At 43.0% G+C, this 22,665-nt stretch overlaps 1 protein-coding gene across 3 annotated transcripts in view; it reads right to left on the bottom strand.

The window, feature by feature from the left end:
• RPS6KA3 (ribosomal protein S6 kinase A3) overlaps positions 1 to 21,157 on the bottom strand; it is a 71,506-nt gene extending 50,349 nt beyond the window's left edge. For all 3 annotated transcript variants that reach the window (XM_015885307.3, XM_015885317.3, XM_085550120.1), the window contains exons 1-2: positions 20,903 to 21,157; positions 4,181 to 4,237 (exon numbers count right to left, since the gene is read on the bottom strand). In XM_015885307.3, coding sequence (XP_015740793.1) covers positions 4,181 to 4,237; positions 20,903 to 20,974 — 129 coding nt within the window. In that variant the 5' untranslated portion in view covers positions 20,975 to 21,157. The remainder of the gene's footprint in view (positions 1 to 4,180; positions 4,238 to 20,902) is intronic.
• Between the last annotated feature and the right edge of the window lie 1,508 nt (positions 21,158 to 22,665).

Here is a 22,665-nt window from a genome sequence, read left to right as displayed (position 1 = left end):
TATTTTTTTTCTTTGCTGGTGACCATAAACAAGATAACCCCAGGTTACTCTGGTTTTCACATTACTGCTTGAGTTATGGGAAGCATGGGAGAATCACACATGATCATGAATTTTTTCTGCATAGATTTTTATTTGTTCATGAGTTTCCAGTATTTTCTACAAGGCTTCTGATTCGAGCTTCAATCCTTCCCCAGGGCCTGAGATGTTTCAAGTGTAATACATTTCTTTTCGAAATTATCTTAGTTTAAAAAAAAGAACACAAAACATTGACCAGTACTTACAGATCCCGGGTAAATTGTATAGTATATGTGTCCACAATGGAGAATCAAGTTCAGTAATTAGATAAAGAATTTTGCCCCCATTTTTTGAATGCATCTTTAAGCTTTTTATTACGATCTTATTATCCTCATAACCTTTTCTATTAAAAAAACTGATACACAAAGACAACAGCTACTGAAATTTAGCTTTTCATCATCTAGATCACCATGTTTAAGACTGTTTCATGCTCCACTTCCATTTAATTTTACATGCATGTTATAATTCTTATTTAACAGTGGGGTTTTGTTTAAAGTTATACCAAAGCACAGAAGAAAAAGTCAGGTAAAATATTTCCAGCCACCACCACTGGAGACAATGTTTTCATCCCAGTTGTTTGTGCCTGAATTGTTTCCACTCTGGACTGTACTAAAAACACAAAGACAGTGAAACCAAACCAGTAATCTTCAGTCCCAGCAAGCTACCATGCAGAAATATATGCCAGCTTTTCCTGCAGCTTACAAAGCACTACTGCAAACAACTTCTCACAAATGTTTGGATCCTGGTATTTCTGTATTTTCAGTAATGATGCTTAAGCAAGTAGAGTGCAATGATAAAGCATTAGATCTACTAGAGTGTTTCAACCACAATCAAATTGAACCTAGAGCTGAAAAGCAGCAAAGCTCGCATCATGATGGAAAGAACTCAAAACATTTAATTTGCTTAACTAACTAACTTAATCTTTATAAAGAAAGTAACGGTAGGTAGCACAAGAGTGAGAAATGTGGCAAGTAAAAGGCTCTAAGCTGCTTTCCCTCTTTCAGTCGTCTCCACATCAGGTCAAACTTCAGCCAGTTTCTTATTTGTTCTTACATTTATTTCCTGCTGAACCCAGCTTACTTCTGACATTCATCAGATAAAATACATTGACAAAAGCTATAAAACCAGATACAACCAAGACAGTACACTATCAGCATGCTATCCAAACACTTAACGCAGCAAAAGGGTGCAGCACTTCTGGTTTTTCACACTCTTCCCTCTCCACAGAATGGTGGCAACTCTGTCCACAAGACATGCACATATGTAAGACATGCACATACAGCCATGCAAACGTTTTGTCTTCTGATGTGACATATAGGAACTTTTCACACCTCCACTGAGGTAGTACTATAACTGCTGACAGCCAAAGAATAGCTTCCAGCTATAACTAAGCAGAAGAGGAAAAAAAGCAACAAAAATTAATTATTATTATTTTTTTAAATTGCTATTGATGTTAATTTACTCACTGGTCTAAGGGATTGAACTGCTAAAACAACCTTAAATACCTTGAGCATCACAGAAGGAATTATTAGATAAATATTTTTTAGCAGTCGCTGTGATGTTTTAAACAGTTTTGCTCTCTCTCCTAAAAAGCATCGGTTTGGAAATGTTTGAAAAAAAATACAGGAAATTACCTGGAAGTAATTATGCAGTTAGCAAAACCTGAAAGAGAAATCTGATAGCTGAGGTGAGGTAACCTTGGCTGACAGATGCCCAACTAAGCCATGTTCTCACTTTCCCTCCTCAACAGGAAAGAGAAGAAAAGATGTGAGAAAGTTCATGGCTTGAGATAAAGGCCAGGAAATCACTAACCACAGTCACAGGCAAAGCACACTCTGCCTTGGTAAGATATATTTATTGTCAGTTAAAAATACAATAGGATAAGAAGAAATAAAGACAAAACTAAAACCACCTTCCTTCCACTCCCACTTCTTCCCAAGCTTTGCTTTATGCCTTTATGTCTGTTCAGGGGCTGTGAGGAGAGAGAAAATAAGCATAGGGGGATGAGGAATGGGAGTTGTGTAAGTTTTTAACGTTTTGTCTTTGCCTGTCCTTCCTCATGCTTTTCTTCTTCTCCACTGTGGTGTCCCTCCCATGAAATACAGCCCTTCACAAACTGCCCCAGCATGGGTCTTTTCCACAGGGAGTATGGCATACGTATCTGCTCTGGTGCAGGGTCCTCTCCAGGGTCTGCAGAGCAATATGTGCTCCAACAGCCCTCCATGGGCTGCAGTGGGATAGCTTCCCCACTTGCTTCACAATGGGCTTCAACATGGGCTGAAGGGAATCTCTACTCTAGAACACGGAACATGTCCTCCCCTTACTACTTCACCAATCTCTGTGTCTCCAAAACATTTCTAGACATTTGTAAATATGCCAGCATGAAGGTACCACCTGCATCACTGACGGGCTCAGCAATAGCAGCTGTGGGTCTGTTTTGGTGCCAACTGGAATTAGCTCTTTCTGACATGAGAGCAACACTTGTTTTTTTTTTTCCCTCACAGAGACCACCCCTTTCACTACCTACACCTTATTATATAAGCCCAACATAGTACTGAGTACTTCCCTTGAAAGAATACTGAAACCTGAAAGCAGAGAGAACTACGAGGTCTGGGCTTTTTATAGTTTATGGATAACCGGTATTAAAAAACAAAATAAGTGGGGGAAAGTATGGGGAAAGAATTAAAGAGAGATAGGTATCTGCCTGGTGTAGGGGCCTGCTTTGCAGGGGGGTTGGACTCTTATCTCTAGAGGTTCCTTCCAGCCCCAACAATTCTGTGATTCTGCATCTTTCATGTTAATTTGCCATTTCCAACTCAGAGACCACTTTGCTAATGCAAGTATTTCAGAAAATGTTAGTTCAAACCTAACTACGATAAACTACTGATTACCGTTCAGATCTGATTTACAGCGAACACTCGAGATCTAAATTAATAGGCCAGTCTCAGCCTCTGGCTATTTCACCACTATGAAAGTTTCCATTAAGTACTTTTCAGCATTTAGCATCTCATCCAAAGAAGGGATGGATCTTAAGCCACCAGCAAAACTGATTCTTACAGCTTTCATCTTTGAGCATTTCCCTGTTCATGGAGCCCATGGCTTTCTCAGCTCTGAACCAAAAAACAGAAGTTGCCTTCTACTCCAGCTAGCAAGAATAGCATCACAAGAGCAAAACTGGAATCCACATCAACGGGAAAAGACTTAAACCATGGCACCACAAATAACTAGCTTTGCTATTTTTGAATGCACTCCAATGAGATCCATCTAGGAAGAGAATCTGAAACTTTGCATTTTGGGTTTAGTATTATCCTAGTAATCTATGTAGAAAGAAAACAAAAAATCTTCCAGTTTAATGAAGATTTATTATGCAAATACTCTAGTTTCACATAGATCAAGAAGGACAATAAGAAGCAGTTAACACTAGCAATGAAACAGAATAAACAGGTACTGTCAAAGAATCTTATGATCATACAGAAAAACTAAAGCTGATGGCTGCTGCTGCACTTTACATACCAAACCAAAAAGGGAAAAGCTACAATGTATGGTGTCCTGAAAGGATCCTCTGCAGGTGCATGTATGAAATTTGAATCTATGTGGAATTTAACCATATCAGAATCATTTGTTGTGACATGACCACAAAAGAAACCTTAACTGCTAATAAAGCACGCTCTGGAACTCACAGATGTATATGTAAAAAATATTTTACAAGCCAATGGCATTGCTTTCCTCACTGATACCAGGAAAAGTAGATTATTAAAAAAACAAAAACAAAGTATAACCAGCTTTAAGACTTGTGGTAAGAAAAAGGAGCTCAACCTCCCCTCCTGCTCTATGATCTAAGCAGGCCCATTTTACTATCAAGTCTTTTCACTTCCCAATCTCCTATTAAAAATAGTGTAGAAAGTATAAACACCCATCAGAACAAACAGTAAAATGCCAAATGAGACAAGAATAAGGGAGAAAAAAACTCTGAAAAATATCAGGATCCTTGATGACTTGACATGAAATGCAAACCTAAACAAAAAGGCACCGTTGGCAACCTGCAAGTAGATGCATGGCATCAGCGCATCACAATATTGCACTATGTTTGTTATAATCTACTCACATTTTGTGGGTTGATATCATCTTCTCCCATAGGTTCATCCACAATTTGCTGTCCATTCTGTTAAAAAAGAAAAAAAGACATAGGAAGTTACCAGAGATGTTGAATTCAACTACAGAAAAAAAATATATTGCCAATGGTTTTTGATGGTGTATGGGAAACTGGTAATCACAGCTTGAACCTCTGATTAATCAGCTGAGGCAAGTGTCAGGTCAGCTGTGGGAGCACAGGTGAGGGTAATTCAGCTGTGCTCCCGGAAGGGGTGGAGCTTGACTCTACCTCTCCTAGACTTCATTTAAGGGCTGACCACCATAAAGGCAGCATCTCTTTTGAGATTGCTCCTTCATGGAGATTGGATAACCAACCTCAGCATTTTCCATCTAGACTGAAGGCATCTGTATTGGTCAGTTTTTCTTATAGATAACCTTTGGATATCTATTACCACCATCCTTATTTTATTCCTACCTTACAGATGGATGCCCCTCTACAGGATCAAGAGTTCTTATCTTTTCTAAAATAAACAAAAAACCCAACCTAACAAAAACACATTGGAAGCCAGTACAGAAAGCTGCTGTACGTCTATGCCACTCTAGCTCTGATCCTCGTATACTACCAAACTGGATGATTGATAGTCACAGTAAGAAATACATAAAACTTCTTTGAATTTTAAGCCACAGTATTACAGAGCTTTATTTTTCACTATTACAACCTCTGCAAAAAGCTAGATCGGATGAAGAATGTGCAGCAAAAAGCCACAAAAACAAACATAAATATTCTTTTTGAAACCAAGTTCTTGTATAGAAAGTGAGTCCTTACTGTCATTAACACTACAAGCACGTTTATAACAACAGTATATAATTATTAGAAAACAATTAGTGTTTACAGTTGGCTAATTAGATAGTCAACGTAGTATTTTTATTTATTTAATTTCCTAGGGACCATTCTACAAATTTTCCAATATATAACTTAGTCACATGATTGAAAAAAAGCCTAAATGCCTTCTTGGTTAACAAATGCTCTCTCTTTTCCATCAGTGGATACTTGGTGAATCTCTAAGTGGTATTTTTCCCACACTTGCAGTGACTTTGCCTACAGAACAAACATATACTTTAGCAAGTAATAAGGAAAAATACATGCCTCCCAAGGTAATAGTAAGAGGTATCACCTGTGGCTCCAATTATTCATTTGCTCTTAAAATTTTACAGGCTCTTATCATTCTTTTTAAAATAGAGTTTTTAAAAGAATTACCAAAAATGGTTGTGCCCTCTAGTACTAGTGGATTGTTTCCCCAGAGAACGTAAGTCCTAATTAATCTATTTCTACAGAACTTAATTTACTTAAAATAAAGTCACATGCGTATATGGACAGATATTTTCTAGATGTCAGAAAGCTAAGGAAGCTGCTAGGCAGGGTTCAGAGATTTTAGCTTCTTCCTACAAGTTCCTTCCCACTGTTCCATTTTTCATGGGACTTGTTAGGTGGAACCTTCCTAGTATTCTCTACAACTGGTTAAGTATAGTCAGCTTGTAAGTGTTCAGGACAGACTCTTTTGTATGAGAGGACAGATTAAAATCTAGCAACTTACAAATTCCAATTTGCAATCATGCCAAAAGGAATATTTAATCTCATGATTACAACCTCCCTTCCAAGTTTTTCTCTATTTTTTATATAAGACACTAATGGATAAGGCTAGATTACGAGACCTATGCATCACTCAAATATGACTTAGGTTTTTTGTTGTTTTTTTTTACCCCCTCTTAAAACAGGGGCAGAGGGAAGGGCTCAGCTACTGATTCTGTCTCCAGCACAGAGCTGTGACATCACAGAATCACAGAATTGTAGGGGTTGGAAGGGACCTCTAGAGATCATCGAGTCCAACCCCCCTGCCAAAGCAGGTTCCCTACACCACGTCACACAGGTAGGTGTCCAGGCGGGTCTTGAATATCTCCAGAGAAGGAGACTCCACCACCTCCCTGGGCAGCCTGTTCCAGTGCTCCTGTTCCAACCCCTGTTCCAGTGTTCTGGGATAACTTTGTTTTCTCACTGTAACAAACTTCAGGGAAACACTGCAAAGTTCTGGTTAGAAGGCATGTTTCCCTACAGAAGGGCTAGTAAGAAACCAGCTAGGTTACTAGAGGTGAATATAATTTTTATAAGATGTCTCAGTTAAAGGCTGTCAACATTGTACCTTCTAATTGTACAGCTAAGGGTTATTTGATAATGTTCCAAAAAGCCTCACCTTCCCTCACTGTAGCTGGCATCTTTTACTAAGAGTATTATTAGCAGATAGTGTACTATTCTTTCTTAAGATACACAACAATTTAAATTATCACATAGAAGACCATAAAAATACCAGTTCGGATAAGAAATTAATGATTTTAATGAAGCTTGCTTACAAGGAAACACAACTGTTCATACTGTTCTTACATACACCATCTCTATCAATGCTACAAATCACGATTTCCCTTCTCTCAAATATATGACGTATGTTTAAGCAAATGATAACTTAACTACACATCTCTATGCTCTATTCATGCCATAAGATAACCTCTAAAATATTTCATCAATAGGAAAAAAATCAGCAGAAAAAAAACCATCAGAACAAGTAAGACAAGTGACTTCAGACTGAAAGGAGGAGTCTGTAATGTCCTGACAGCTAATGATGGCTAAACTCTGGGGCCTAAAAAAGGGCAATTTATGTATCAAAGCCATGTGCTCTAAACTGACTCCACATGCAGATTTTCAGAAACAGCGATTCCTGCTATAACAGTAATTATGCTGAAGAATAATATTAGAGGCAGATTAAGAATTTACCAAAAAAAATAAACCTCAAGATTCCACTTCTATTTTAAGGCAATTACGCTACCGCTGAAAATGAAACAATTCCAGAGACCTCTCTTTGAAAAGAATTGAGATCAAATCTTCTTTTTAAGAAGGCCCCAATCTTTAACCTCACTGACTTTAACTTTATTCTACTAGAAAAACAAAAAAGAACAACCAAAACACAGCAAATTTCTGCATCACAAATGAGCAGTTTTTTTACAGTCTTGTTTTCCTGCATAATCCTCCATTGCTTTCATTTGAATTCAAGAAACAGATTCCAAGTACATAAACTGGAACGATGAACAAACTCAAGAAATCAGCATGTTTGCCACGCAACTGTATCTGAGCCAGGACACTGGATTAGCAAGATCTTTCTAAACAGGTTTACCCATGCAATGATTATGCTAAAGGAGTCACCGCATGGCAGAACCAGTTCTGCTCAGAACAGTGGAAGCCATGTAAGGCAAAGAAGAATACATATATATGATTTATGGTTTGTTGGCATGAGATGCCATTAAATAGAAAGCAGTCATGTATCCAGGAAGTCTGCATAGTGTAGTGGATATCCTGTAAGTTTAAATGTAAAGCCAAAAGGCTCACAATGTAAATGACAACATTTAAACTACTGTAGAGCAAATAAGTCTGCAGAGTGCTTGAGAAGTGCATCTAGCCCTTTTGTTAGGCTAGATTTGCTCTAGTATTTAACTAGAACCAAGGACATGTCTTAATGAGATATATGTGGTAACTATATACTGTTACCACATATAATTATCTGATGAATATAGACTAAGAGAAGGCTAAATGTGCCTTAAATACACAGATTTGTCTAATTCAAATGATGGAGACTATAGAACTTGACTATTTTTCAGTTGTACAGCTTCTGTAGTAGGGATGGCACACAAGCAGAATGGATTAAAGATGTGGTTGAATCCAGAACTAGGACTGCAAAAGCAGTGAGCACCAAGCATTTCAGATGACAGCACAAGAGATTCCAAGAAAAACAACAAAGGACATCTACAGAAAGCTCCTACTTACCCCTAAACACATCAGCAATCAAATTACACCAAGAAACAAAGGTGAGCATCCCTTATAGTGGTAAAGCCACTTAAAATCCCATTTCCTACTCCAATTTACAGTAGCAGTCATGTTGTTAGCAACTGTTGGGTGCCTCTGGTGGCGCAGTGGTAGGAATGCCGCTTGCAACACCTGAGGCCTTGGTTCGAATCCCCCCTGTGGCACAAGTGGTAGAAGTGCCGCTCTGCTACACAGGAGGCTCGAATCCTGGGGGTTGGACTCAATGATCTCTAAGGTCCCTTCCAACCCGCACAAGACTGTGATACTGTGTGATACTGTGAACAAACTAAACTCCCCAAAAGCCATCACCACATTTCACTAAGTTGATTGAAATGAATACTTAAAAGACGGTTAGGTTTGAGTAGTTTTACTAAAGGCACATGAGCAGGAAGACAAAAGGGATCCTGCAGGTTCCTTGCTCAAGCTAAAAGCAGACAAATATCGGAGAATCTGCATCAGCTGTAAGAGCTCATAGAACCTGTGACACAACAGTCAATCAATTAAACCCTTTTTGTGAAGCAGAGGATATCCTGCACTCTACAACTATGCATTGATCCATAGTCCTCATGTTACTTTCTTTTTTCAAATTACGGTTTTGGCATCTGCTGCAATTGAGCAAATTCACCTCAGAAGTCTGTCAAAATGGTACAGCCTTCTGCACTCACACAATAAACCCAGGACACTGAGCTGACCAGCACCGTACCCATGTAATCTTGTATGTAAAATACCTGACACAGCATCTTGGTGCAGAATATGTTAATAATAAAGCCAAGCATTCATCCTTGCCCCTACCCAGTCATTTATACACGTCTAAATCATTAGCTGAAATATTATGTCATATTTGTGTCCTGTAACACTCATTTTTTCTTATTTTTCCTGTTAGCTTCATCAACATTGAAACATAGATCATTCACTTGATGCTTTTAGATTTAGTTGAGCATCTGCAGTCTAACATTGCCTTTGCAAAGCAAAGATCAAAGCCCTGCTAATACGGATGTACTTTGTTGATCTGGCGTTCTTTCACACAGTTTGAACACACTTCATTTTTTTCAGAAGGATGCAGGATTGACCATGAAGCTTCCTGAATGCTGCACACTACCACATGCCTCCTGCTTCCCCTACAACATCTTTGTTTTGTGTTTAGGCTGTTGCTAGATTATTTTTGGATGCTTAAGAAGCCTCACAGCCAAGTATTTAAACTTCTTCTACCCAAGTATAATTGTCAGTTGCTTTAAAATCCCTTGTAAAAGTGACAGAAATTCTAGCTTTTGATACAATTCTTTGATTAACCTTACCCTACTCTACTGGTATATACTGGGTTCAAGCATACAAGACAGTAGGCAGGTTTTGTACTATTAATGGAGTTCAGCATATTATACAATTACTGAATTTTCCACATAACTGGTGCCTTTTAATAGAACCATACCCACTATTCCTGTGGTGGCACAGTGGTAGGAATGCCGCTTTGCAACACCGGAGGCCCGGGTTCGAATCCCCCCTGTGGCGCAAGTGGTAGAAGTGCCGCTCTGCTACACAGGAGGATCAAAGCCCCGGGGGTTGGACTTGATGATCTCTAAGGTCCCTTCCAACCCGCACCAGACTGTGATACTGTGATATTCAAAATATAACAAAAAGTATTGTATTCTTAGGAGTTTACAAGTGGACAAATCATGAGTTATGAACTGTTCATCAGTCCAGACTGACATAAATGCACATAATATGTACATAAATAAACAGATAAAATAGATGGTCTGAATCATGCCATACAAAAATCAGTATTTAGAATTACCAAAAGGCCAATGGCTAACACAGGTGATGGCTTCACTACATTTTGGAATGATAATTCAAACAAATCAGGTGAACGGCTGAAGTTTCTCCCAGGTAACTCTTAGTTTTCTCCTAACAATACTTTCTGTTACTCAACAATTTTCCAGCAGTTACAAAATTTATTAAAACCCCTTTATTTCCTTTAAACATTTTGAAAATAACAATTAGACTGCAAAAGTAAAGATTTCAAGGCATACAAGAACTTTCTTCGTTAGGTATTATTTAGACGAGAAAAACATTGATGATATGTAGATCCAAGCACTTCACTCCAGTGTTTCCCAGGGACTCCAAGGAACTGATACAGTTAGAGAACTGTGCAATCTCTGAATTGAATAAAGTTGTATCGATGCTTCTGGCTTGTTATACAGCAGCACAGAATACAGTATTCCTGTATTTCCTAGTAGATTGCTAACAAATTTGCTGTTAGTAAAAGGCAACACCGTCTGGAACTGCATACAGTAAGAACTTTTGGCCTGTACATGCTTAAATTTGCTATCATAAGCAGTAGTGAGCTATTGTGAGGAAAAAAACTCATACGTCTGCAGAAAAATAGTTGAAAAAAGACTAAGGTCCCCTTGAGAGGACCTTCCTATCCCAAGGAATGATCTGCTACTCCTACAATGTCACTCCAGCCATTTATCTCTTTCTAAATCTTCAGTAATGGAGTTTTCACAAGCTATTCCAATGCCCAGCTAAAATATAAGGCTTTAATAGGATCTGAATTAATGACTTATGTCCTAACTCCACAGCTATGAAGCCACACATATCTAAGGCACTTACCTAAATCCTAACCTGATTAAGGCTTATCGTATGAGAGTAACAGAAGTGGGCTATCATCTTAGATTTCCTTTAGCAGTTATCTCTTAGAATATATTCAATATATTTTACATATAAAGATAGCGCAAATGAGTATAAAAACCTCCTTTAATTTTCAGGGAAAAACAAAAAACAGCAGACAAAACCTAAAAGGCACATGACTTCAGTTCTATAAAACTCCTACTTTAAGTTCAGCTAATTTAATTTAGCTCCTTCTAAGATGCATTGACTAAGGTGCTGGATTTTAAAAGATGCAGGACATCAAAACTTTACTATGAACGTACAAAGCAAAGTCTCTTCATGCTATGATACTAGAACAGTTTTAAATCAATCTACTTTCCAGTGCCACCTTCTCATCTAATATGACACAAGAGTACAGTTCTATACAACCACAACCTAATTGCTACAGAATAACAGTCCTCCTTCCTCCACTGTTACGCTGTCCTTGGCACTGGCACTTGAGCTTTGTGTGAAGACAGGTCAGAAAACACCACCACAGAGAAGAGCCTGCTGCTATTTTTGAGTTTAATTTGCTGAATTAACTTGGCTTCAGGCAGCACAAGTGCCTTTGAAATGTCTGTAGCATCACAGAATTTTTGTTTAGGCCAGCTGTTTTCTATAGGTGAAAAAAGCTTAACACAAGCTTAGCAGTCTTAGTAAAATACACAACATCTATCTGTTCAATTGCTACAGACAGAAAGAAATATGCATGGAAAAGTCACTTCGTTCAGTATATCCAGGCCACTATCTCACATGGGAAAAGGAACTCCTTCTCCGTTGCATGTTATCCTAACAGTGATCCTAGCATCTGGCAGTATACAAGTTCCCCTATCAAGACTCTACCTGCATGAATAGGTGGTGATGCTTCACTTCAATGTTTGCTGCACACCCAAGCCCACTGAAAATCCTGTGCCTACCTGGGCTCCTTCCAAAGGGAAATGGGCAACAGCACACGGTCCTCACTCCATGAGCAACAAGGCTGCCTGCTCTCATTCACAGAATCACAGAATGACCCGGGTTGGAAGGGACCTCAAGGATCATGTAGTTCCAACCCCCCTGCCTGGCAGGGCCACCAAACATACACCTTTACTAGATCAGGTTGCCCAGGGCCCCGTCCAACCTGGTCTTGAACACCTCCAAGGACGGGGCATCCACAACCTCCCTGGGCAGCCTGTTCCAGGGCCTAACCACTCTCCTAGTGAAGAACTTCCCCCTAACATCCAACCTAAATCTTCCCTCCTTCAACTTGGATCCATTTCCCTGTGTCCTGCTATTGTCAGCCCTTTCGAAGAGTTTACTTCCCTCCTGGGGTCATTCCTTACAACACAGACCATATGAGTTAGTCTCTTACAATCTTTTCTCAGGATAAAATGAGAGGTTGTCATTTAATATTGATGTCAACTAAAGCATTACCTATTTTTACTCATCTTGTCATTTAGCCACTCAAATGCTCAATGATTAACTTGTTCTGTATGCCATCTCCAAGCAATTGGAAGAGAAGTTTATCAGGAGTATAAGCATGAATTCACTAAGGGGAAATTGTGCTTGACCAACCTGGTAGTCTTCTATGATGTCACCACTGGCTGGGTAGATGGGAGGAGAGCAGTGGGTGTTGTATACCTTGACATCAGCAAGGCATCTGACACTGTCTCCCACAGCATCCTTGTAATGAAGCTTAGAAAGTATATGACAGATGAGTGGAGAGTGAAGTGGGTTAAAGAACTGGCTGACTGGCAGAGCTCAGAGGGTTGTGATTGGTGGCACAGAGTCTACTTGGAGGCCTGTAACTAGTGGTGTTCCCTGAATGACGGGATGGAATCCAACCTCAGCAAATTTGTCAATGATATGAAGCCAGAAGGAGTGGCTGATGTGCCAGTCATCTATGCTGTCATTCAACAGGACCCAGACAGACTGAAGAGCTGGACAGAAAGAAACCCAATGAGGTTCAGCACGGGAGAGTTCCGTGTGCACATAGAGTGGAACTATACAGAGAAGGACCTAGGTGTTCTGGCGGAAAACAGGTTGGCCATGCACCAGTAGTATGTCCTTGGTATGCTGGGGTGAATTAAAGAGAGTGGCCAGCAGGTTGAGGAATGTGATTCTTCCCCTCTACTCTGCCATAGTGAGGCCATATCTGGAGTGCTGTGTCCCCTCTTCTGGGCTCCCCTGTTAAAAAAAAAGTCTATAAATATCTAAGGCATGGGAAGCAAAGGGACAAGGCTGGACTCTTTTCAACAGTGCGTGGTGATACGACAAGGTGAAATAGCCACAAACCGAAGCATAGGAAGTTCCTCACAAATGTGCATAAGAACTTCTTCATGGCAGAGGTAACAGAACACTGGAACAGGCTGCCCAGGGAGGCTACAGAGTCTTCTTCTCTGGAGACATTCAAGGCCCATCTGACTGCCTACCTGTACAACCTGATCTAGGGAGCCTGCTTTGCAGGGGAGTCGGACTTGATGATCTTTATAGTTCCCTTCCAGCCCCTACAGTTCTGTGACTCTGTGAAGACTGGGATCTCCCAGAAAAGAGCCCAGTGGAGAGCAACAAAGATAATAAAAGGCCTGGAACAAGTACAAGAAAAGTCTGTTCAGCCTATGGAAGAGAAGACTGAGAAGGGATCTAAGCAATGTTTAAAAATACCTAAACTACAGGAGGAAACTGGATGAGGCCAGACTATTTTCATTGGTATGTAGGACAAGGAGTAATGGCCAAAAACTGGAACACAGTAAGATCCACACCAACATGCAGTGCTTCCTTAATGTGAGGTTGACAAAGCCCTGGAACAAGCTGCCCAGAGAGGTTGTAAAGGTTCCTTCCTTTTAGGCTCATCTATATGCCTTCCTGTGTCACCTGCTGCAGGTTATCTGCTTTAGTAGTTTCAGGAAATACTAAAGTTGTTCCATATCTCATTCTGTCTTTTTAGTAGAGTCTATCCATATTAATCGCAGAATAGCCAGGGTTGGAAGGGACCTCTAGAGGTCACAGAATCACAGAATGACCCAGGTTGGAAGGGACCTCAAGGATCATGTAGTTCCAACCACCCTGCCTGGCAGGGCCACCAAACATACACATTTACTAGATCAGGTTGCCCAGGGCCCCGTCCAACCTGGTCTTGAACACCTCCAAGGACGGGGCATCCACAACCTCCCTGGGCAGCCTGTTCCAGGGCCTAACCACTCTCCTAGTGAAGAACTTCCCCCTAACATCCAACCTAAATCTTCCCTCTTTTAACTTAAAACCATTTCCCCGTGTCCTGCTATTGTCAGCCCTTTTGAAGAGCTTACTCCCCTCCTGGGTGTAAGTTCCCTTCAGGTACTGAAAGGCTGCAATGAGGTCACCTTTACTATTTCCTGAAATAAGGATTTCCAAGATGAAACATATGTTGACTGGTGTGGAAGATTCCTCATTAAGTAAACACACACACATATATATATATATTGACACTCATGTTTAAGTTCTAACAGTAATTAATTTTGGCAACTTTGTTATGTAAGAAATAATGCATCTAATTATACCAAGAAACCACCAACTTTTGAGCCTTCAGAACAAAGTAGTTTGGCTTTAAGAAGGGAAAAGAGAAGCAGTTTTTGAAAACTATGATGAGCTGGATATTTAAATCATAGTGAAATACCATTTCTTTGTATCTTCTGTGTATAGTAAACAAACTGTACCAACAAATTAATGGCTGAAATTCATAGAGTATCATAGTCTCATGTGGGTTGGAAGGAACCTTAGAGATCATTGAGTCCAACCCCCGGGATTCAAGCCCCTGTGTAGCAGAGCGGCACTTCTACCACTTGTGCCACAGGGGGGATTCGAACCCGGGCCCCCGGTGTTGCAAAGCGGCATTGCTACCACTGCGCCACCGGGGCACACAATTAAAAGTGAATAATGTCTTTAAGGAGACACATTCTATTTTCTACGTAATCCATTTGTTTCAATCAAAGGAAAAAAAGAAAAAAAAAGAACATTTCCTCCAAAAACAGTCCAGTGGAGCTTAGGCGTACCACAGGGGGTTCCTTGCATCAAAGGGAACATATGGTAACTGTTACTGATAAGAATGAGGGAGCAGTAACTTTGTGGTTAAGCCACTGGAGTAAGTCCCTGGAAATCAGTGTTCATCTCCCAGACCTAGAAGAGATTCCATGCAGTATGTTAGATGGAGCCACTAAGATGCTGAACCTTAATTTCCCATCTGTTAAACAGAACTGTTTTCCCCTTCTGTTTCCAATGGGTGAGGCATTTTATTTTAGTCCAGAAAATAAGGAGAGTAAGTACCGTGATATCATGCATGCGAGTATAAAGCACAGTGTTTACAATAATTAACCACTTTAGTGTGTCTAAACTTAATTCCCTGAAGAGCTTCTAATTTCTTCAGTTTTACCAATAAAATTATTCCCCCTCCAAAGTCTCTGAGACCCAAACAAACAGCTACGAGGCTTTACTGATGCCTGAAGAACTGAGTAAAGGTTTTACTATTGGAATACTGCCCTGAATTAGTTGAAAAACAAAATCATATCACAGTTCATACAGAACACAGAAATAACTAAACACCCACCTTAGATTCATGGTGAGACATAGACTAAGTCGAGCACTTCAGATGGAAAACAACTACAATTAGCGTGATAGATCACAATCAACTCAAAGAGAGCAGACATTCCTTTAAACACGTCTGTCAGCTTACATCTGCTGTGTGCTAGAGACTGGCTGCGGCAAGAAGTACTACAGACACCGTAATGAACAAAACAACTTCAAGAAAAGAATCACAGAATTATCAAGGTTGGAAAAGACCTAGAAGATCATCTAGTCCAACCATCACCAATACTTCCCAGCTAAATCATATCCCTCAACACAACATCCAAACGTTTCTTGAACACTCCCATGGTCGGTGACTCCACCACCTCCCTGGGCAGTGCATTCCAGTGCCTGACTACCCTTTCTGAGAAGTAATACTTCCTAATGTCCAGCCTGAATCTCCCCTGGCGCAGCTTAAAACCATTCCCTCTAGTTCTATCACTGATTACACGAAAGAAGAAGCCAACCCCCAGCTCACTACAATCTCCCTTCAGGAAGTTATAGAGAGCAATGAGGTCTCCCCTGAGCCTCGTCTTCTCCAGGCTGAACAATCCCAGCTCCTTCAGCCTCTCCTCATAAGGCCTGTGCTCCAGACCCCTCACCAGCTTCGCAGCTCTCCTCTGAACACGTTCCAGGGCCGCAATGTCTTTCTTGCAGTGAGGGGCCATTATCATCGGAAAACTCATGAAGCAGCTTGAGAAGTCAAACTCTAATATTCCTCGAGGGAACCAGCAACCAGAGAGTGCACACACCGCTGCATGAAGGTGCTGAGGCAAGCCGAGCAAAGCACCTGCCTCCATCTGTCCACCAACAGCAAAGAATCAGCACCACGTCACATTCAGTAAGAAGCTGTTAAACTGAAAAACACTCTGCAGGTAAAACCATACCACTAAGAATCTGAAAGGTTAAGCAAACAAAAAACCCAACGTAACAACAATATTTCAAATGCTTTCTATGCAGAGGGTATGTTTTTCAAGTCAATATTTACATATATACACACACACGCATTCCTGTTTTTTAACCTTCAACCCATATACATATAAACACCTGCTATCTGTCTCTCTATCACAGAAGTTTCACAGAATCAAAGAATTGTAGGGGTTGGAAGGGACCTCTAGAGATATTGAGTCCAACCCCCCTGCCAAAGCAGGCTCCCTACACCACGTCACACAGGTAGGCGTTGTCCAGGCGGGTCCTGAATATCTCCAGAGAAGGAGACTCCACCACCTCCCTGGGCAGCCTGTTCCAGTGCTCCGTCACCCTCACTGTAAAGAAGTTCTTGTGCACATTCATGTGGAACTTCCTATGCTGTAGTTTCATCCCATTACCCCTAGTCCTGTCCCCACGCACTACTGAAAAGAGACCAGCCTCACCACTGTGGCCCCCACACCTCACGTATTTATAAACCTGGATCAAGTCCCCTCTCAGCCTTCTTTTCTCAAAGCTAAAATGAATTTGCTGAATACAAGGCACACTACTTCTTCAGGTGAGGGTTACATTGCCCATGGCCACTCATAACACTCCATTTGACAAAGCTGAACAGAAACCACCTAAACTTCAGAATGCACTGTACTGATTACAGGTATTCAACCAAGTGATAGCTGAGCACTGCTGAGAACTCTAACTGTAATGGAGAGGTGATGAACAGCCTTTGAAATCTCTACAAAACAGCCCATTTAGGTGATTCTACTTCAGCATTCCAGCTAAGTTCCCATAAATCCAGCATTGTTACTGTGGAACACAGGTCTAACACTGATTACACAAATCAGTATGGAGTGTACATAAGTGATGGCAACCAGCATCTCTTGGCTTCAGGCGGCAAGAAACCTGACAAACTTCAGATTTCATGCCACAAGTCCACACTAAAGAATGTCACGCTGACATAAGAACTGAATTACAAACCCCCAAATTACATTGTACAGGGTTCTTTTCAGAATCCACATGACTGTCAAATGCTAGCGCCCGTTGTTTTATGTGAGGTTCATATGATTCTGGATAGAGAAGACAGAACAAGGAATTCAAGAAAGGGAATTCACACCATCTTTTTAGGTACCTAAATAGGTGGTGATAAATCCCCTATCAAGGGCAGCGGAAAAACCTGAACTTTCTCTACAGCCAATTTAGAGCACCTAAATTAAAACGTCTAAAGATAGATGGCACGAATGCGTCCCTGGATGCCTAGCAAACAATCTCTCCTTATAGCCAGCTCTGTCAACATACTAGTGGCCAAAACTTGGCTGCCGTAATTGTATGCATTCTGCTCCATTCAACATTAACATGCATAGCTGGGAGTACCCATCGGAGGACCAGGGTAGTTATTCAGGCATCCAGATACAAATTCAAATCAATACTTAATTTGCTTGAAAGCAGATGGCTTGAAATAAAGGGCACATTTTCACTATGAAAAACAAACTTACACTTGTTATAGACCTTGAGTCAGATCCTGAGTCAATAAAAGACAGGGTTAGTTCCATCAGCTTTCAAGTTGTTCTAATTTAAAACAAGAAGCATTTAGGAACAACAAAAGATGCATTAGCAAATACATTATATGTTAAGTACTTTGTCCAACCAGTTTATACATTGAGTTTACACATTGCAGCACGCAATGTAGATTACTGAACTAGTTGTAATTGTAGAAGAAATTCTGCAACAACTGCTCTCTCAACTGCTGGACATTAGGAAGTAATATTGGAAAGGTTGTCAGGCATTGCAATGCACTGCCCAGGGAGGTGGTGGAGTCACCAACCATGGAGTGTTCAAGACACGTTTGGATGTTGTGTTGAGGAATATGATTTACCTGGGAAGTATCAGTAATGGTTGGACTAGATGATCTTCTAGGGTCTTTTCCAACCTTGATAATTCTGTGATTCTCTCAAAACTACAAGTACATATCTCCTCTAAAAAGATCTGCCTGCATTATATCTTTAAAAGGATCATGTCCTACAGATCTGCTGTCCTGTAAGCATAACTCACAGCAGCTGTTGATGGTTAACTACACTACGTTCCGAATTAGCACTAAAGGTATTGCAGTCCTCCTACTGAATTTGCTCACCTAGCACAGCACATCACCCCCTCGTTGGTGGAAATATAAATGTGAATATGCGACTCCACTGAAAACAAAAAAATAACCCAGTATTAAACCTAGAGAGATAAGACAGCGCCTGAGAAACATTTCAAGCTCGATAACACGTAACTGAGTGGATAACAGTGTTACAAGGACTGCATGGGTAAATCAGAGACATTAACTGAAACTCTTTGCCCCGCTATTACATTGTTACCATCTAACTATGACTGAAACAGCAGTGAGGTTTCAGGAGGATGTGAAAAATGTTTCTGCCCAAGGACACTCTTGCAGGATAGTGTCTGTAATTAGGAGATTGCTGTGCTATGGATGCATAGCACATTGAAAATCTAAGTTATGTATTTAGGTCATTTGTTTATGTATTTGACAAACATCTATTTTCACTGAGACATCTCCTCTTAAAAACAATTCAATTGTGCCAATTCAAGCATGTCATCTTTCTAAGCCTGTTCACCCAAAACAGTTTTATAGGAACAGTCTGGTCATTTTCTAGAGTCGAGCGTTTCTTCTTCACTGGAACAGGCTGCCCAGGGAGGTGGTGGAGTCTCCTTCTCTGGAGATATTCAAGACCCGCCTGGACGCCTACCTGTGTGACGTGGTGTAGGGAGCCTGCTTTGGCAGGGGGGTTGGACTCGATGATCTCTAGAGGTCCCTTCCAACCCCTACAGTTCTGTGATTCTGTGATTCTTGAGTAGGGTCATAAGGTGCACACCTGACCAGTTGCTGCTCCATGCTTTGTTAGTGGTCCTAGGGAATTTCAAGGTGTCCTATGAAACACTGACGTGTGTTTACAGTAGTTTAGATGTCTTTCTTTCTTTTTTTTTAAGGAGGTAAAATACTTATTTTAAGAAGTTTATGACTGTTTAAAAGCAACTCCTGTCTGAAGTACACTAACATAAGTAAGTAGCATAGTATAATCATGCTTACAAGCATTTCAAATAAAGCAAACTGTTTTGCTACCTCTCTAGCATATATACCCTACTACTATTCAAGCTGCATTAAAAAACAAATGGTGAGCACGGAAGTCTAAAAAGAATCATAGAATTACCCAGGTTGGAAAAGACCTTGAAGATCATCAAGTCCAACCGCAGCCTAACCAGAACCCTAGCTCTAAAAACCCTACACTAAATCATAACCCTGAGTAATGTAAAGTAATGGTTAAGAACTTTTCTCTAAATCACGTCTAAGCAGCCCTTCAGAAATCTCTCTCCTAACATCTTCCCTTCAAACATTACACTGCTACTGCAGTTACTCTCCACTCAGAACTCAGTGATGGAATTGACAGCAACCAGTAAGAACTTAAAAGACTATTCCGTCACATGAGACATGCAGGTCCTTCTGACTCTCAGAGATGCAGTTACTTTAAGCAGCGGGAATACACACATCAAACCAACAAACACTTCTGATGCTGCAGGAACTTCACAGTAGCATCTCTCTCTGCTCACCAAAGAAATACATCCTAACCCTGTGTGTAACAGCTCTGGGTTGGCCAGAGTCCACGCCGTTCAAGATCAGCACTGTCTGTAGCAGACTGCCTGCAGATTCAGGCAGAAGCTGCGCTGTCAGAGGAAGCCACTTCTTTTCAGATGGGGTCGGGGCGCACTGTGAACTACTAGGGAAGCACGGAGCAAACACAACTGACTGGTAGATGTACTTTTTACAGAGCTCCAAACCCAAAGTTCTTCCAGAATGAAGGAAAAGAAAATAACTGAAGGCATCTGTCTCTTTAGACGTGACTAAATCTAACGCATCAGTACGGGTGAGGAAAGCAACCTTGCGTACCCCGCCTGGCAAGCAGGACAGCTCGCCGCTGCCAGCGGTAGGAAGCCGCACGGCGCTGCGGCTCAGGGATGTTCCCCACCAACGCCGCCGAGCACAAAGCTCCACCGCCGTCTGACGGCCGCGAGGTTTCCCAAACGCTTGCAAAACTGCGGACCAGCCCGCGACCCGTCCGGCCGAGGGGCAGCCGCAGCCGGCGGTGCTGCCCTTCGCCTCGAGGAGACGGAGCGAGTTGAGGACAGGCCGCGGCGCTCCCTCCCCCGGCGCCGAGCGGAGACGACGGGGCCGCCCCGGGAAGGGAAACTGTGTGTGACAGTAACCAGACACCGCGCCGGAACAAAGCGCCCGGCTCGCTCGCAGGTTACTCCCTCCCGGGGAAGGGGGCGGAAGGGGAGGCGCGGGCCGGTCCCGTGCTACACGCCCCGAGCCCCGGAGCGGGGGAGCCCGGCCGGCCGCGGCCGTGAGTCAGTGCCCCAGCAGGAAGCGGCGTGCAGGGGCCGCCCCAGAGGGAGCGAGGGAGAGAGGGAGGGCCCCGCGGGGACACGCTGCTGCCACGGGCTCCGCTGCCCGCCCCGAGAGCCCAAGGGGGGAAAACTGAGAGTGACGGCGGCGGCGGGGTCCCGTCCGTCTTCGCCTCACACAACTCTCCCTCAACACCCCTCGCCCCGACCGCCCCCGACTCACCCCACCCCACGGGTACCCGCGAGCTCGGAGCTCGACCTCCGCCGCCTCCCCCCCGGCCGTACCTCCGTGCTGCTCTCGGCCGCGCTCTCCACAGCCATCTTCTGCCAAGGGTCCGCCAGCTGCGCCAGGGGCATCTTCCTCGCCCGGCTCCCGCAACTCCGCGCTCCGCTTTTTCGCTCCCCCGGCGGCGGGGCGGGAGCGGCGAGGCAGACGACCGACCCTCGGGGGATCCGCGGGACAGCCCGTCCGGCTAAGAACGACGGCGGCAGCTCCGGCGGCGACTCCTGCCCGCTGCCGCCGTCCCTCCTCCCGCCCCCTTCCCGCTGCCAGGCGGGGCCCCGCTTCCGCCCTCCCACCGGCCCGCCGCTCGGCCACGGCTTCCGCTCACAACATGGCGCCCGGCCCTTACCTGCCCGCTCCACGGCGCCTGCGCGCGGCTGTGGGGCGGGAGTGTCGGTGCCCCCAGATACCGGGCTGTGAGAGGGTCGGGAGGGCTTGGGGTTCAGTCGGACCGGGAGGGTCCTTTGCACTTCACTGCTTGGCTTTGCTCAGCGCTGCGTAACCCGTCCGTGTAGCAGCACCTGAGTGGGTTTTGCCTTTTCTGGTACCGTTGCTTGGTGCGGTTAAAATAAGCCGGCTGTCGGAAAGCCCAGCCGAGGGCTGGCACTGCTCAGGAAAATGACTTGGAAGCAGGGGGGAGATTGAAAGTTTGTTTGTGTAGGCTGAGGAGTAGCTGGAGGCGAGGAAGGAAAGGGAGGGAGACGTGGTTCTGTGTAGTGTCATTAGGCAAAGAGGGAAAAGGTACATTAAGATGCAGGAATTTGTTTTTAAAGCAGTGCTGCTTAAGTGGTGGTTGGGCTGTGTGAGTAAGAGCTGCCCGGAGCAGGAAAGTCATTCCTGCACAGGCTGAGGGGCAGGAGATGGAGCTGTCAGACTCCCCACAGGTTCTAAGAGGAACACTTGTTTTATGCTCAGCTGTTAGCTAGTGCACAAACGGCTGACTTTAAGGTATCATAGAATCACTAAGGTTCTACCACTAAGGTAGCATCACAGACTGGCTTAGGTTGGAGGAGACCTCAAAATCCAGCCCCAGTCCCTGTCGTGGTGAGGGCTGGCCCCCATCAGCTTAGCTGCCCAGGGTCCCATCCAACCTGGCCTTGAGCACCTCCAGGGATTTGGCACCACAGCTTCTCTGGGCAGCTGTGCCAGCACCTCACCAACCTCTGGGGAAATAATTTCTTCCTAACATCTAACCTAAATCTCCTCTCTTTTGGTTTAAAGCTATTCCCTCTTGTCCTATCTTTATCAGACTTTTTACACAGCCAGTCACCCTCCTGCTCGTGTGCTCCCTTCAAGTGTTGGAAAGCCTTGATGAGGTCTCCTTGGAGCCTTCACTTCTTTGGGATGAACAAGCTCAGCCCCTTTGGCCTGTCTTCACAGAAGCAATGCTCTGACCTTCTGATCATCTTCATGGTTCTCCTCTGGATCCACTCTAAAAACCTGACATCTTTCTTCTATCAGACCTAGATGCAGTACTCCAGGTAGAGCATAATGAGAGTGTGTCCAGCTTTTTGTCCATCAGGACCCACAAGTCCTTCTCTGCAGGGCTACTCAGTGAGTGCATGTCCCAGTCTGTACTCATGCCTAGGATTCCTTCAATCCAAGTACAACATCTTGCAGTTGGCTTTGTTAAACCTCATTAGGTGGTCTCTATGGCCTCTAGGATCATCTAGTCCAGCTACTAACCTGTCACCACTATGCCCACTAGCCTACGTTCCTCAGTGCCACATCTCCATGTTTCTTCAGTGTCTCCAGGAATGATGAC

Source organism: Coturnix japonica, chromosome 1, assembly GCF_054131305.1.
Source record: "Coturnix japonica strain WE chromosome 1, WE-NBRP24, whole genome shotgun sequence".
NCBI classification, from domain to species: Eukaryota; Metazoa; Chordata; class Aves; order Galliformes; family Phasianidae; genus Coturnix; species Coturnix japonica.
The sequence above is the reverse complement of the archived record's forward strand: the minus strand, read 5'-3'. Positions and strand labels throughout refer to the sequence as shown.